The 18077-nt window shown below is 46.2% G+C and overlaps 1 protein-coding gene across 2 annotated transcripts in view; it reads left to right on the top strand.

Moving 5' to 3' along the window:
• Positions 1-18077, top strand: part of SHC3 (SHC adaptor protein 3) — a 147380-nt gene that overhangs the window by 33849 nt on the left and 95454 nt on the right. For both annotated transcript variants that reach the window (XM_036302406.1, XM_036302405.1), the window contains exon 2: positions 4995-5065. In XM_036302406.1, coding sequence (XP_036158299.1) covers positions 4995-5065 — 71 coding nt within the window. The remainder of the gene's footprint in view (positions 1-4994; positions 5066-18077) is intronic.

Genomic DNA, 18077 nt, shown 5'->3' with positions numbered 1-18077 from the left:
ATATGAGCAGTCACTTAACAGAAAAGGAAGTGCAAATGGCAATACACAAGTGAGAAAATTTATATAACTTTATTAGATATCAGGAAAGTGCCAATTAAAACAAAAAGAGAAATACTTTTGCCTCTGACAGCCAAAGATTCAAAATATTGATGCTGTACAGTGTTATGAAGGATCGAGAAATAAACATGCTTAGATATTGGTGGTGAGAGTACAAGTTGCTGCAGACCCTTGGGAGGGTAATTTAACTACACCCTCGGTGGTGGTGATCATGTACCTCCTTGAAGTTGGTCATGGTCTTCATATACCTCTGTGACAGCCATGGCGGTTGTATTCCCACAACTCAGCGGCAGTAGTGGAGGTATTGGCTTGGCTGTGACAGTAGTGGTGGTGGTAATTAAATAACTTGGAGAAGCCAAAACCGGTTTGGCTCAATGGATAGAGCGTCGGCCTGCTGACTGAAAGGTCCCGGGTTCGATTCCGGTCAGGGGCATGTACCTGGGTTGCGGGCACATCCCCAATAAGAGATGTGCAGGAGGCGGCTGATCGATGTTTCTCTCTCATTGATGTTTCTAACTCTCTATCTCTCTCCTTCCTCTCTGTAAAAAATCAATAAAATATATTTAAAAAAAAATAAAATAAATAACTCGGAGAAGTGAGTCTACACAGAGCTCTGCTACATTAGTCATGGGATTCAGCCAGCGTTGTGTTGGTGGTGGTGGAGGTGGTCACATATCACAAAATTCTCTCATGTTGTCTGTGGTGGGACTCACAATCATCTGTGACTGGTATGGTCATAACCAGATAACTCCCCAAAGTCGGCCATGCTAGTCAAATAATTCTGCAAATTTGGTGGTGATGGCATTCACATGACTGCAATGATTGAGGTGGTTAGGTTCATCCAACTCTGAAGGGTTGGGATGGCATTTGTTGTTCTGTGAAGTGGGTGCAGGTGGCCTTCACGTCACTGCGGTGATGGCCTTCACGTCACTGCGGTGATGGCCTTCACGTCACTGCGGTGATGGTCTTCACGTCACTGCAGTGGTGTGGTGGTGATGGTCTTCACATAATGAGATAGGGTGGTGGTGATGGTATTGAAACAGTGCTATGATATTGGTTGTGGTATTTGCATAACCACGCGGTGTTGGTTGTAGTAGTTATATAACTCAGTGGTCATTCTGGTGAGAGTGTTTTTATAACCAGGTCTTTGGCTATCTATCCACTTATAGCTAGTGACGTAGCTATGACACAACTATACTTCTTTGGTCATTAATTCACTCTGTAATATTGCTGGTGGTGGTATTCACATAACTCTGAGTGTTGTGACAGTGTTGGATGTGGCAATCTCATAACTGCAAAGTGGTCATGGTGTCTCATAGCCCTGTCACATAGGTAGTGTAAGCATATAAGCATACAAATAATCTGCAGCTGAGGTACTGCATTCACTTACCTTCATGACATTGTTTTTGGTGTTATTCCCATGATTCTGTGAGGCTGGCCATGACTTTCACATACCACCATGATGGTGGTAGAGTTGGTATTCAAATAACTGTGTGATGGATGTTGTGTATTCACATGACATTGTAATATTGGAGGTTGTGTTCACAGATGCGATGAAATTTATCATGGTATTCCTATAACCCTGAGACATTAGTTTGTCATGGTGCTGGCATAATTGTATAACATTGGTGGTGCTATTCACATATCTTTTGACAGTGGTGATGGTCAACTCAGATAATGCTGTGGCTTGGTCATGGTACCAGCAGTCTTCAGACAAGTTCGGTTCCAGACCACCACAATCAAGCAAATACTGCAGTAAAGTGACTCACATGAATCTTTTGGTTTCCCAGTGTATATAAAAATTATGTTTACTCTATACTGTAGTCTATTAAGTGTGCAATAGCATTATGTCTAAAAGAACAAGGTATATACCTTAACCAAAAAAAACTTTATTGCTAAAAATGCTAGCCATCATCCATGCCTTTAGCGAATCTTTTTTTTTTTTTTAAATATATTTTATTGATTTTTTACAGAGAGGAAGGGAGAGAGATAGAGAGTCAGAAACATCGATGAGAGAGAGACATCGATCAGCCGCCTCCTGCACATCCCCCACTGGGGGTGTGCCCACAACCCAGGTACATGCCCTTGACCGGAATCGAACCTGTGACCTTTCAGTCCGCAGGCCGACGCTCTATCCACTGAGCCAAACCGGTTTCGGCACCTTTAGCGAATCTTAATCTTTTTGCTGGTGGAGGGTCTTGACTCAGTGTTGATGAAAACACAATTAAAACATAGCACAATAAAATGAGGTATGCTTGCATTTACACAGTTCTATAATGGTGGTGGCATTGGTGTTAACATGTCACTGCAAGGTGGTGGTATTCACCGAAATCTGTAACTTTGGTCAGGATAGTCACATAAGTCTGGCTTGTTAGGGTTATGGTATTCACAAAACTCTGCAATGGAGGTGGAAGCATTTGCATGACTATGATGGCAACCATAGTGCTAACATATCTTTGTGACATTGGTGGTGGTATTCTCCTAGACCTGCCAGGACAGTGGTGGTATTCAACTAGCTCCACTCGGCTGTTGTGCTGGTTCTTCACATAGTTGATGGTGTTGGGTATACTAATCCTGTAACTCTGCAGTTTGTCACGATCTTCACATAACTCAGCGATGGTGGTAGCGGTATTCATATAACTCAGCAGTACTGGTGTGGTCTCCACACAGCTGTGCAAGGGTGAGCGTGGTGTTCACAACTATGAGGTTATTGGTTTTGGTCTCATAACTCTGTAATGTTTTTGGTGGTATTCATATGCCTCTTCAATATGCACTGATCATACTCTCATACATGTGATATGGTATAGGTGGTGTATTCAAATGACGCTGAGATGGTGGGTGTGGTGGCACTCACATAATTCTATGATGGTCGTGGTACTTATAGTTACATGATTCTGCAGTGGTGGTGTTGGGACACATAAAACAAGGCAATGCTATTCGTGTTATTCATGTGACTGTTATGATCATCGTGGTTTTCCCAGAACTCTGTGATGTTGGTAGATTTGATGTTACATAGCTCTGCAATTTTGGTCATGGTAGTCACAAAACTATGAAGCTATAGGTGGCATTCAGATAATTTTGTGACAAAAATGGTGGTATTAATATAACCCTGTGGTGTTGGTGACCATGGTACTCAAGTATCACTGTTGCTAGTAGTAATTGCATAACTGTGACATTGTTCACGGCATTCGCATTACTCTGTGGTGGTGGTATTCAATAATTCTGCAACCTGGGTCATAGTTTTCAATAGCTCTGTGATGGTGGTTGCAGTATTCTGATAATCTGAAGTGGTTGTTGTCACATTCAAACACTTGTGATGGTGGTCATGGAGCATTCCCCTGGGTTTGCAGCTGTGGGTGTAAAATTTGCATAACTCTCCAAGGTGACGATGATAGTATTCACATATTGTTGAGAGGCGGTTTTGTAGCTATGACACAACTATGCTCCTCTGGTCACTAATTGCCTCACTTTGTAATATTGCTGGTGGTGGTATTCACATAACTCTGGGTGTTGTGACAGTGTTGGGTATGGCAATCTCATAATTGCAAAGTGGGTCATGGCCTTCATATATCTTAGTGATAGTGGTATCCACATAACTGTAACAGCACCTGTGGCATTCACATAACCTACACGATTGCTCATAGTTTTCATATGGCTTGTGATAGCATCACGCTACTTATATAACTCTGCCATGTTGTTCATGGTAGTCATGTAATTCTGCATGTGGAAGTGGTATTTACATGTCTGTGACTTTGGTGGTAGTGGTAATCATAGCCCTGTGACAATGGTCCTGGTGTTCAGGAGTCTGTGATGTTGGTCACTGTTGGCGGTCATCTAATTCAGTTATCTCTGCGACATTGGCCATGGTATCCTCATCCTGTGATGGTGGTTATGGTATGTGAATAACTCTGTGATGTGATGGTGGAAGTTTCACCTGCCTATGCAATGGTTGGAGTAAAAACCACATTTTATGGGCAGAGAGACTTAGGTTTAGAGAATTTTTGCTTAAAGTTACATAATAAGATATTATGGACCCAAGCTCAAATTCAGGTTTTCTGAATGGTTCAAATGCAGCTTTTTCTGTATTCTACCATGAATTCTCTTCCTGCTGAGTCTAAATTTAAAAGCATTGATATAAAACATCTGTATCTTCAAACTCTCCATGGACTTTGGAAGCTAAATATTATATCTCTACCATTCTAGTTGTTTATCTTTAGCCTTAGTTGTGTCCATATATTCATACACACACGCACGTGCTCACACACACCCTCACCCCCCCACACACACATTTTCATGTGTGAAACATAAAAAAATTAACTAGAAATGTAGATGTGAAAATTAACCTTCTAAAAATTTATGTCAAATAATGCAGAAAAGAGCTTTCTGGTAAACCAAAGTAAAGCATCTTTGAAGATAATATAGTTTATTCATAGAATCCAAAATATATTTTTTTAAATAAAGAAATTAATATTAGCAAAAAATGTTGGTATTTTAGTTTAGTTTTGTTCTTTCTTTAGAAATTATAAACTTCTACAAGCCTTGTAAAGGACTAGAAATATGATATTGAGATGTTGGCGTCTGGGTGGTTACAGGACAGATATATGTTTAAACAATCAGTGAATTATCTGTTTAAGATTTCTGTATTTTATGGCATATAAGTTGCACCTGAACAAGAGTTTAAAAATGTATTTTCAAATTCTAGTAAAGTGACAATATTACAGGTTTCAGAAAAGTTGAGCGTAGTGCCAATCTAAGCATTCAGCATAGTTTCTTATGCGTTGTCACAATTACAGAAACAGGATAAAGTATCACCACGAATGTAAAGTTAAATGTGATTAGGAAATGTGTATGGCTTCCAGAAATGCCCTTGATGTTATTTGGGGTGTCTCTTCATCTCAGGTCCCAGGGCTCATGATTTACATTTTTTCCCCTTGCAGTACTTGGGGTGCATTGAAGTTCTACGCTCAATGAGGTCTCTTGACTTCAGTACAAGAACACAAATTACCAGGTAAGCCCTTTTGAAAACGGACCCCTGTGATTTTACTTAGGAAAGGAATGTTTTCAGAGGGTAGCAGCCTAGAAATGTCCAAAGGGAAATGTTGCCCCTTGAGTGCTGGTGACAGGGAGGAGTCAGGACCCCCGTGTTTCAAGACTTCTACATGTTGATCCATATTTGTGGCATGTGTCTCTTCACCTGGCACCCTGAAAGACACGCCCCACTTCCAAGCGCTTTTTATAATTAAGCTGCAGACAAATGGAGTGTTTATGTTTGTTTCTTTAATAAATGAAACTCTAATACCAGATTGATATTTTATTTGTTGAACTGTGTTCTTTTTAAAAAGAAAATCAAGATGTCAGGAGACAATTTTCAACAGTATACACAGAAAATAAAATGCATGGAATTGGTAATAGTAATATTAATGGGAGTAGTAATTTAAAGAGCAGTTCTTTCAAGGTGTCAGTGACTTTGGACAGGTTTATATATTCTCCATCATCAACTAGATTGTAAACTTCCCGAGGGCCAGTTCTGTTTTTATAAAATCTGTAGCCTAATACAGTTTATACATTTAGAAAAATGCCAATTCAAGTCATCTCAAACAGGAGAACCGGAAAGCTAGGAATGAGGCTGTTAAAAAGCTGTTTGGATTGCTTTGGCAGTTGTGAAATTATTTAATCTAAATTGTGGTCTCAGAAAATGCCTCATATTTATTCCATTTAAATCACTGTGTGTATCTCTTTGGTTTTTTTTTTTTTTTTGAAAGAAACCATTTTAGATTTAATAACTTCTATTGAAATAGGATTTTTCTTCTTAGAATTCCTCCATGGTTATAAAAAAAAACAACAAATCAAGATTTAGTACTATTTGCCTTGAGGAGGCTCAAGCATTCCTGTTTGTTAGGCTAGGTTTAAATTATCTCTTTGGTTTAATAAAATCTAAAGATTGAGAATCAGAAAGAAATTATTTGTAGAATTAGCTGCTAAATATGGACACCTCAATTCTGTGTTTTAAGCACCACAAGATATCTCTTCTTCCTCAATGAGGAAATTCATGTTCAAAATATTTGTCTTTTCTCTAAAGCTACTCAGGACACATGTACATAGTGGGAACACATCAACATTCATAATTTACACAGAGGGAAGGATCCGTCTCCACATATTTGTAGAAAATAGTTTATGAAATTGCCAAGGCCGAAGAGCGGTATTTTGAAGTGACAGCATTTAAAAGAAAAGATTGAACGTTTACTTAGTCAATCATCCTGCCCACGACAGGGCATGCTCTGTGCGGCACCTGTGGGCAGAGCACTTGGCCGCATGCCTGGGGTAATACTGGAACCCATGACACTGTTCAACTTCTCCTGTGTGGTGGCAGTTGTTTTAAAAGAGAATTTTCAACTAATTCCCTTTATAGATACTAGAACTTCTGAGATGACTCATGTCATTTCAATTCTCCTGATACATTCATTGAGCATTTACTGCTGACTGTGTATGTGCAGTGTGATGGCCAATGTGGGTTGTCCTGCTTTACTGTGCCTTCCAGTTTGGGGGGGAAAGATGTATATGCAAATGGCTGAGAGGCCTGTGAGGGGCACAGCCACAGCCTGCTCCTTGGGAGGGGTGGTGGGTAGGGGTCAGGTGAACAATCCCAGTGCTCTCCTGGATGAGGGTCTTAGCACTATTTGAGGTAGAATCCAAATGGGTAGAAGTGAAAATAGCATTGTAGAAGGAAGCCTGGAACAGACCTCCAGTCCCATTTTGTTTAGACTTTAACAAAGATGCAGCAGTGTAATGGGCTGAGTAGAGTGCCATTCTTGGACACATGAAAGTTGGTGTTGAATTCTGGTTGTACCAGAATTGCTTTGTGTTTCTTAGACTTTGTGAAAAGTATTTTTTTCTTTTTTCTTTTTTTTACTTGTAACCCAAGGATATTTTTTCCATTGACTGTTTTATAGAGAGTGGAGGGGAGGGAAGTGGGGGAGGGGGGCGCTGGAGAGAGAGAAACATTGATGTGAGAGAGACACATCGATTGGTTGCCTCTGGCTTGCACCCCAACTGGGGGCGGGGATTGAGCCTATAATGGAGGGATGTGTGCTTGACTGGGAATCAAATATGAGACCCTTTGGGTGACAAGCCGACCCTCTAACCACTTAGCAAAACTGGCCAGGGCTCTTACCTCATTTTTATTGCATGACCTTAGTTAATAGCTGGAGATCATTCATAGGAAACAATATGACAAATCAATGTCAGAAAGAAGCCTTTGCATCCAGGAGAAGAATACCCAGCAATATTTTCTAGATATGGTATATGGTGGAGCTTTTAAGGCCTCCGTGGCAACGGAGTGTTAAACATGCCTAGGATTAAACTCTATCACTGTGGTTTACCCTATATAATAAAGGCATTCTTGAAAGGTTGTAGGGTAATATACCATTATAATTAAGTTATATTATATAGGTTCTAGGAAAACCTGTTTCCAAAATTTTTAACCATACCTTTCATAAAAAAATACTTTATTATAAACAAATAATCAATCTCTACTCATCTGTTCCATTATTTCAAGTTTTGGATATGTGTCTTTTGAAGGTTCTGACAGCTGAACCAAGTGTCCTTTTGTCAGTTCAGTGTAGTTTTATGCTCTGTCTGAGTTCAGATTGACCGTAATGCTTGCAACAGCATCACTCATGGATTACTGATCTCTCACAAGTAGATAACTTTAAAAACTACCCTGGAGCTGCCATTGTTGTATGCTTAGTCTTGGCTGTGGCTATTAAATGCCTTGCACCCTAACACTTTGGGTAAAGGAACTTGATAATTTGTTCACACTAATGGTGCCTGCTCTGTGGAGTCAGCCTGTATGTGGAGTCCAGCTCTACCAGTTTCTACCTCAATAACTGTTGTAAGAAACAGGACAGTTTCTACATCTGGTGCACACAGGACAGGGCCTGGCAAAGAGGCAGCCTTGTTTAAGTGTTTGCTCTGTCTCATTGCCTGAGCTTGATTCAGCACAGTGGGTGCAAGACCTCAGTGTTCAAAGAAGGGAGTGTTTGTGAGCATGAGAGCAACTGAGGTCATATAGATGGTAGCCTCAGCAGCTGCTGCTTTTCTGGGTCAGCCTGTTGGTGGGGTACAGAGAGGAGCAGAGAGATGTATTTGTGAAAGTCTGCCTAGGGGACAGAGATGCACTCCTGAAGAAGAAATAGCTTCTGAAAAAGGAGATAGCTTCCCAACATGCCCTTGGTTGTGAAACCCAGTATGGCCTTACCCACTAATGGGTCCCCTGTCCAGTATGGCTTTGGAATGTGGTATAGAGTACTTCTCCACACCTTGTAGATTTGCAGTGACATTGCTCTATTGCAAGCTATCATAAACCCCACTGCCAAAATCCGTGAATCTTGGCTATTCTAGTGCTTCTCAGACTTGCTCCTCTGGCTGATGGAAACTGCTCTCCTCTCTCCTCACCACCAGCACCACTCATAGACTGTGAAAACCCCTTAGAAACAGCTATTCTCCTGCCTGGATTTCACACCATGCTGTGCAGTCCCTGAGAGAAGGAGAGGGAGGGTCTTAGGTTAGCGTTGCTGAGGGTGGTGGCCCCAAGGAAAGAGGAAACAGCTCCCCAGTGGGGGAACAGTCAGACACCTCTGCTTTCATCTGAATTAGGTCATGGATTTCACCATGATGCTATATGGCCAACAGCATTAGAAAACCGCTGCTCCAGTGTCTGGCCTGAGCCTGACCATCAGATGATCACACCACAAATCTCTGTGAGAAGTCCTGCCATGTGACTACTCTCAACTCCAATTGGGGGATGGGTTAAACGGTATTTCCAGGAAGAGGACTCGGGGGAGACCATGCTATCTGACCCGTTGGCCGCCCTGTGCAGTGATACAAAGCCCCCAACATGTCCTTGGCCACCTGCACAGCTTACCTTCTTTGTCCTTTCCTTTGATTTCCTCATCTGCTCATTTTAATTTTATTTATTGTGTTACATTTTACCTATTATTGGAAGTCATCCTAAGCCATTTTTAGGACACAGAAGGCTATAGGTAGATATACAATTAAGTCCAGAGCACTCAGCGAGGTGGTCTTTCTCCAACAGTTAATGCAAACCGCTGGCATGTATTTCTGGTTCTGCGGGACTCCCGCTGACCCCCTGCACCACTTGGGCTAGCCGGATGCTGGCCACGCCTGCTTTCCACCAGGGTTGTGCAGAATGTGGACCTAGCGTGTGTGGCTTTGCTACACTGTCAGGGTGAGCTCGGCTAGCTGCCCGGGGCCCAACATAAACCCACTTTCCCAAATTGTAGAGAGTGAACAGTTGACTGTAGTTTGGGTACTTTTGTTTTTCTTATTTTAAAAAGTTGTCATAGTTTCAACGGGCCCTGAAGACCCTGGTTGGGCCTGGCCTTCACCAGCACTGCCCGGGGGTGGTCCACTCCCCAGCAGGGCACTTGGCCTACCACTTCCGGCCGGGATTCCGCTGCAGGAGCTGAGTGTTTTGGAAATTCTCCAGGAACATGCATAAAATCCCTTTAGTTTGAAAACTAAAATCAAAACCTGTAAAAGGTAAACATCTTTCTTTTGGAACGTACTTCCCTTTTCTCCTTCTTCAGCGAATTGACGGGGCCTCTGGCGGCAGTTTCAGGTGTTGCCTGTGTGTTGAGGCTCAGAGTGGCCGTCCACGCCTCTCAGGACTCAGCACAGGGCGGAGGGTGCGGGCACAGGGCCGGCCCCCAGTGGAGGGAGCGGGCGGAGCGCGGTCACCCGCCGCTGAGTTCTGGCCGGTGTTGCTCCCAGGGGACGGTGAGAAGGCGGATGTGTAACCGCGTGGTGTTGGTCTGACACTGCCGGGTGGTGGGAAGCTACAGGCACAGCCGCGGGGACGTGAGGGGAAAGGAGCAGAGGCTGCGCCAGGCCCGCGGGGCGGCCTCCAGCTTCCCGCGCACAGACGGACCCTTTCAGCCCCAAGGAGGCCGCCAGCCCCGCAGCCCGTGCTCGCCTCTCCCAGCGACCTGGAAGCTTGGCTGCGCTGCTCCAGTCTCTTCTGGCCTCCAGCATCCATACATGCTCTGGAAAAGGTCCAGGTAAAACTGCACCCTCTCCAGCTCCATCGCGCCCGGGACACCTTCCCCGCGAGCATCCCTCAGCCCGCGTTTCCCTCGCGCAGGGAGGCCTCCCGGGACAGAGTGCCCGGCTGGACCGCCTGTGTCCCCCCTCCCCACCACCACCGGCCCCCAGACCGTTTCACCATCCGCCCAGCATGCCCGTCACATGCCACGTCATCACCAGGTCGCGGGGGGCTGCAGCAGCGCGCACGGTGCTGCGTGGGAAAGGCCGCGCTAACGAGATGTCTGTGTTGTTCATAGGGGCTCCCACCCTCAGGGCAGCCGGGCCTGCGGAGCGGAGGCGGAGGACGCGCGCAGGGCAGGTAAGGCCCTGGCTGGGGAGAACCCGAGGCCCCGCAACACCACCTGCCTGGTGGGATGACGGAAGGCGGCGGGGTTGGGGGGGGGGTGCGGTGGTGGGGAGTAGAGGGGTTCAGGTGTGGGCACTTTGTTTCTTCTTGGAGAACGTGAACTCAGGCGCGCACCCCAGGGGCCGGGCTCTGGGTCTGTGGCTTCCGCACTTTGCAAGCCCAGAGGAGGGCGGCGGAAGCGCCCACGTTTGAAAACCATCACTTCGGGGGTGGGATGTGGCGGCTCCCTCTTTCCACGGCTTCACCTGACGTCCCAGAATTCCTTGCTCACTACAGACAAACACTTCTCTGCCGACTTGAGTTCAGCTGCCAGAGAAAGAGCAAATCTGTAAACCCCTTCCCTGAGGCTGCTGATCAGAACCCACAAGGAGTGAGCGCCTGCCCCCCAGCCTCCGGGCAGGGCAGGCTGGCTAGCCCGTGAGTGTAGGCCGCGGCTCCTTCTCAATTCACCTGTTCTGGGCGCAGCCGCAGCCTGCGCCTCTGCAGCTTTGGATAAAGCAGGCTCGGCCCTTCAGCTTCATTTCTACATTGTTACTTGGGTTTCAACACCAACCAGAATAGTTCCGTATCTCCTCCCTCGGTGATTGCGTGCCAGAATGCGCTAGACAGAGGGGTGCGTGCGTTACAGGTACCCAGGGGGCTATGACCCTGGAGAGAGGCCCGGGGTCAGTTCAGTGCTGGTGAAAGGTACCAAAGGAACCTGGGGCAGGTGAGCCTGGGAGGACTTCCTGGGAGAAGGAGCAGCTAAGCCCAGGGCAGATGCCTCCCCCAGCCGCATGGTAGACGGAAGGAAACAAGACTGAGGCAGTGACCTTCACTTGGGCTACCAGGGGCGTCTGGAATGTGGGCAGACACTCCTGACGACCCCTCAGTTGTGTGTGTCCCCCCCCCCCCCCCCCCCCCCCCCCCCCGCCTCTCCGACTGCGCAGTATTTCTGATGCGCACTGAGGGTGGCAGGCAAGCCCGACATGGCGAGGGACACAGGCACAGGCTGCACCACCTGAGGTCTGGCCCCAGCGGCGCCTTGCGGACACGGGTGGGGGAATGGGGGGATGGGGGGGGGTGGGGGTTTGTGGCGTGCAGTCTGCTTCCCCAGGGCCTCACTGGTGCTCAACTGTATGGTAGCACAGGGCGGAACAGGGAGCAGGGCAGGGGCTCCCCAGCAGGTCTCCCACCCCCGAGGGGCTTAGTCCTTGTAGGATGTGCCGCAGAGTTCTCCTGTGGAGGGTGGGGATGACCCTGGACCACCTCCCACTAAGTTAAATTCAATGGCGGAGCCCCACACTTCGGGGTGCCCTGAGCAGGCGGAGGGTGCTGGAGAAGCCTGCTTCACAGACGTGGAGGCCAGACTCGGGCCCTGGAGGCAGCACAGCCACTTTTACAGGCACCACCCATGCAGCTCAGAGTAGAGATGACAGATGGCTGAAGGCACGCAGCACCAAGCCCTGGGCACCTGGGCCAGTGTAGCTGCCGGGGAGTTTTCAGTTGAGGCCCCCATGCAGCTGTTCTAGTCCAGACTTTGGGTAGCAGACTCCCGACCCCTTATAGCAGAGCTTATGTACACGGGGTGGGGCTCCTAACATAACAGGCTAGTGAAGGGGTCCCGGGGTGCCAGCCCAGCACCTCCTCTTACCACACATCCCACCCACTCCTGCCCTCCCTGGGGTGGGGTCCTCACCCACCGAAGAGAGATGAAGCCCCCACTTGAAGCCTGTTGAGAGTTTTGGGAATGAGACCTGCCAAGTGCTGGGGCAGCACCTGGCACACAGTAGGTGTTCAGCAAATCTGCATAGGGTTGTTATCATGAATTTAATTGTGCAGTTTACTTTTTCCAAATATTTGTATAGGATAATGGTAATCGCTGACTGACATTATTACAATATCAATCAATTTGATCCAGGGTGTTTTTTTTCTAGCTGAGAAGAAAATTGGTTTGGTTACGTGTATATAATGGAATATTACTTGGCCACAAGAGAGTACAAAATCTTCCCATTTGCAGCAGCATGGATGGACCTAGAGGGTATTATGCTTCATGAAATAAATCAGAGAAAGACAAATACCACATGATTTGACTTATACGTGAAGGCTGAAGAACAATATAAATGAGCAAACGAAACCAAAACAGACTCATAGATATGGAGAACAGACTGGTGGTTGCTAGAGGAGCAACTGGGTGACTCGGTGAAAACGGTGAAGGAATTGAGTACAGATTAGTAATTACAAAATAGTTATGGGGATATAAAATACAGCCTAGGAAGTATAGTCAATAATACTGTAATGACTAGGTATGGTGCTAGTGGGTACTGGAAATATCAGGAGGAATACTTCGTAAAGCATATGACAGTGGTTCTCAACCTTTCTAATGACATGACCTTTTAATACAGTCTCTCATGTTGTGGTGATCCCTAATTTCATTGTTACAAATTGAACATAATTAAAGCATAGTGATTAATCACAAAAACAATATGTAATTATATATGTGTTTTCTCCGATGGTCTTAGGTGACCCCTGTGAAAGGGTCGTTTGACCCCCAAAGGGGTCACGACCCACAGGTTGATAACCGCTGGCATATGATTATCTAACCACTTGAAACTAATACAAAATAATATTAAAAGTAATCTGTAATTGAAGAGTAAAATAAAATAAATTAGTACCAAATAAAAAAAGAAAGATTGGTTTGATGCAACACACTAAAGTTACTGAAGAGGATAAAATATTTGGTAATGTGGCATTAATTTTCACTTGAGCCAATATTGTCCAGTATTCTATGCTCCTGCTTTGCCAATTGCTAATATAATAATAACATTCATATTTAACACTTACTATGTTCTAGGCATTCATTAAACATGTCATTCATCCATTTATTCATTTGCATATTTATTGATTGCATACCATGTCTAGACACTGTTTAGATCTTAGGACAAGATACTAAACAACAGCTTGCCTCCTGTTGTGGGAGGGAGAGAAAGTGAATACGAACATATACGAAAGGAGGATGTTGAGGTGAGCCATCTGAGCTTGTCACTTTTGTAGTTGAAAATGACCAGCTGTTGGTAATTGCATAATAACTTGAGACAGTGATGCGAGTGTGTGGGGCCTTTCCTAGGGAGCCTGGGAGGCAGGCTGTGTGCATTTTGGAGATGGGGAAACTGAGGATTGAAATGCTTATGCCAACTGAGACCTCGTGGCCAGGAAGTGGCAGGGCTGAGAACCGGCTGCATGGAGAGTCTGCGAGCTCAAACAGCCCTGCCCTGCTGCCCGAGGAAGGCCTGCGTCCTTCAGAAAGCCCCCACATACACTGGGGTGGGAACCCCCTTAATCCCCCGGTGCCCTTCCTGACCACGATGGGACGTTGGCCTTGAGCCCTGTGCAGAGGGAACGAAAGCAAACGCAGGATCTGCTGAGGTGCTTGCCATCCGGTGGGGATAAGTGGGGAGACACACTCCCCCGAAAGGGTCAGGTACAGGCGGGTGGCCCTGCACACCGCGCTGCTCCCATCCTGTCCGTCGGGGATGCTCACCTGCGTTTCAGCAACTCATCATTGAATTTCACCAAATAGAAGAGGAAATGTAATAAAAGTGCTCTTAACAAGACATTGCATATGAATAGTTTTAGAAAGGACGAGAGGCCGTATCACTTCAACTAGCTGGGAGTGAGAGGGTGAGCTAGAGTCAGGAGAGATGGGGTGGGGAGGGGTGCGATTGTGGGGTGAGAGGACAGATGCGATGAGGAAGAATGGGCTGAGTGGAAGTGGGGCGAAGTGGGGCGGGCTGGGGTGAGGCGGAGGGCTGGGAGGAAGGATGAGGTGCCATCTTTCTCGCCATGAGGTCTGGAACAGATCTGCCTTCCTTTTCTCGCCTCAACCATCGGAATAAACCAGTCTGATTCTCCTTGCTCTCCCCACCTGGCAAATGCAGACATCGGTCTACTTCTTTGTTTTCCCTTTCATCTCAAGCACTGGTTAACATTATGTCAGGGTGGCCCATCATCCTAATTTTCTGACCAGCTGGTTACGGAGACCAGGTGCAAGGTACATGGCTGTCTCTACTGGTGAGGCATTTAATGCCCGAGGGCATGCCAACTTCCAACTACGGGGCCTGTTCCTGGGAATCGGGTGAGGAGATCGTTCTAGTGACAGTCTCCTCGGCAGGATTGTCAGGGTCAGTGGGTATGCGTGGCTGGACAGTAGGCCCAGGGCCTGGCAAGGGCTTGGGTAGCCAGTTGGCAGCACAGGTGAGCTGGGACCTGGTAGGATGAGTGGCAAGAAAGGGCGAGGGGGGGATGAGTTCAGATGGCATCGAAATGCAGGGGAAGGGGGGACACAATGTCTAAGTTGTAGCAGGGTGAGTTAAGGACTTTGTAGAGCCTTACATGCAAACCCTCAAGGCTGGCTTGTTTATTTGGCTGTTTACTTGCTTCTTTGGCAGCCTATGAAGCTGGCTCTATCTCCTGGTGGAACTGTCTGGTTGGTTAAGAGATCTCACTCTGAAGGCCAAGGGGACAGGAAACACACTAATTGCCATGTCTTTGTCCCGGGCAGATTCTGCCGCAAGGGGTTGGGCAAAGACCCAGCTAGTACCTGTGCATGATGGTAGCAGGAGCAGAAGGCCTTTGTCGCCTCTCTTTCATATCACAACAGAAGAAAGGACTTCTCACCTCACCTGAGCTCCACCCTAGCATGCATTCCGCTAAGAGCCCATCAGGCTGGGCAGGAGGGGCACGGGCTGTGTTCCTTCAGTACTCTGACCTGGGACAGGGTCCCCAAAGATTTAATACGCACACAGACCATCTCATATTCTAGAGCTGTGGCTCTTCTACTTGGGCATTCATCAGCATCACCTGGAGAGCTGGTCACAGGTGGCTGGCCCAGCCCAGAGGTTCTGAATCAGTGGGTCTGGGGTGAGGGTGAGACTTTTTATTTCTAACAAGTTTTCAAGGGCCACTGATGCTGCCTGTCCATGCGCCACTCCGAGAAGCAGTGTTCCAGAAGCTGTACTTTAAACGTCTGAATCATGTGCAGCTACGTCTATGAAAAGTAGCTTTGAAAAAAAAAAAGCTTTGAAAAGTAGCCCATTAATTTCTTCAAGTGATCCTACTCATCCAAAGAATTTAAAAATGGAGAGTGTGGATGACTTAGTGGCTTTAAATGGTTTAAATAGAATCCATAAGACGAACACGTGGCACTCGCTCCCTGCTTTCCTTAAGGACCATCTGGCATGGCGTGCATTTGTAATCCTCCTGCCAGAAGCACGTTTGTGTGAGAATGCACCTCTCTGATTGCTCCTTTTCTGTCTCCTGTTCTCCCCCTCCCCCAGATACATCATTTCATAAGGATCTCTCTGTCCTTGCAGAGGGCAGCCTAGTGTTCAGATAGCCTGGGCTTCTGCTAGGCTGAACAACTTTCCAGCTGTGTGACCTTGTATAAGTGACTTCAGTTCTCTGTGTTTCAGTTTCCCCATCTTTAAAATGGGAATTATAGTGGCACCTCTTTCCCTCCTTCATAGGGCTGAGAAGTAATTGAGTTAATATTGGAAAAGCACTTTAAGGTGCTGTCTACCACATGGGAGGGCTCAAGACATAGTAGCTGATACCGTTATTTCTATTTTTATTATATCCTGCCCTAGAGATTGGGAACCATAAGACCACAGTGCTGGAATTGCTCTGCAGGCTTTTACCACATTATACATTGTCTTAGACTTTTAAAGTGTTTGTAATCTCTTGCTTTAAGTAACACTTCCGAGTGTGTACGTCACAAACCTGTATCTGTGCCTTTGCATCTTTGCGTAAATTCAGCCCTGTGTTCACAGCAGCCGACTGGACCTGTGTCTCCTTGCAGATGCTCAGTCAGTTGCCAAATCCTAAGCGACCTTCCTCAGCTCTCTGTTCCATTCCCCGCCCACCAGTCTCACCTCCAGGACCATAGTCAGGTCTGGCTCACATTGCCTTGTATGTTTGTCATAACCTCAATGCACGCATCTCCCAAACTTGACACCGTGAAGTCAGTCATACCTCATTTTTCTCCCTTGTTCAGTTTCCAGGGCCTGTTGCTTTTCTTTTGGAAACCTTCCATGTAACTTCCCTCCTTTCTTTCAGTCTCTCTCTCCTTTCACTCCCCTTGTACCTGCTAATCAGTTAATGTACCTGAAACATATTACTCTCCATTCAGCTTCATTATTTGTCCATTACCAGCAGACTACAATGAAAAAATTATTATTCAATGATCTGCTTGATCTGCCTCAGATACCTTTCCAATATCCTATATAATAAAAGGCCAGCAACCATAACGGCGTAACGATCAGAACGACCGATCAGTCCCTCCCCCCAGCCTGCAGGCTCCGATCGCTGGATGGCGAACAGGAACCAGGGGGAACCGGGGTGGGTGGCGACGGGGTGGGACTGGGGACTGACGAGTGGGCGGAAGATGGCCCTGATCTCAGGCTAGGCCTAGGGACCCTACCCACACCTACACACTCCCCATTCTCCTGTCCCACTGTCCACAACTCAAGGCCAAATATTCAGCCACAGAAATATTTGCTTTTGCCCTGAACTATAAGACTACTTTGTCTGGATTTCTCTGCAGGCTTTTACCACATTATAAATTGTATTAGACTTTTAAAGACACAGGCTGAATTTCATCTACTTTAAAATACCATCTACTCTAAAAATATTTCATCCTATATAATAAAAGGCTAATATGCAAATTGACCGAATGGCAGAATGACTGGTCGTTATGACACGCTGCACTGACCACCAGGGGGCAAACACTCAACGCAGGAGCTGTGTGCTCCCACAGGGGGAGCACTGTTCAGCCAGAAGCCAGACAAATGGCTGGCGAACATAGCGCTGGTGGCAGGAGCCTCTCCCGCCTCCGTGGCAGCGCTAAGGATGTCCAACTGACGGCTTAGCTGTCAGTTGGACATCCCCTGAGGGCTCCCAGACTGCAAGAGGGTGCAGGCCAGGCTGAGGGACACCCCCATGAGTTCATGAATTTCATGTACCAGGCCTCTACTTATTTTATAAACAGTAAAAAATGAACTGCCTATTAAAATATGACACAACACTTTAATATCACTTAGAATCAGTTTTTTTGTTGTTAATTCTCACCTGAGGATATTTATTCCATTGATTTTTAGAGAGCATGGAAGGGAGGGAGGGGCAGAGAGAGAGAGAGAGAGACATCAATGTGAGAGAGACACATGGATTTGTTGCCTCCCCCTGGCCCTTGGTGAACCTGTGACCCAGGTATGTGCCCTTGACCAGGAATTGAACCCAAGACCTTTTGGTGAGCAGGTTGATGCTCTAACGACTGAGCCACAATGGCCAGGACAGAATCAGTTTTTATATATTGATAAAGCTATTTTGGAACTCTGCACACAGATTCATATCATTTTTAACATTTGTACTTCTGTTAAAAGGGAAATATAAGCAATATGAAAAAGATGTTCTTAAAAATGTATTCTAATTGAGAATCTGAAAATAGTGAATCATTTAAAAAATATTTTTATTGATTTCAGAGAGAAAGGGAGAGGGATAGAGAAATGGAAACATC

The sequence above is a fragment of the Myotis myotis genome, unplaced genomic scaffold (assembly GCF_014108235.1).
Source record: "Myotis myotis isolate mMyoMyo1 unplaced genomic scaffold, mMyoMyo1.p scaffold_m19_p_31, whole genome shotgun sequence".
Taxonomy (NCBI): domain Eukaryota; kingdom Metazoa; phylum Chordata; class Mammalia; order Chiroptera; family Vespertilionidae; genus Myotis; species Myotis myotis.
Note: the sequence above shows the minus strand (reverse complement) of the source record. Positions and strands in the feature narration are given on the sequence as shown.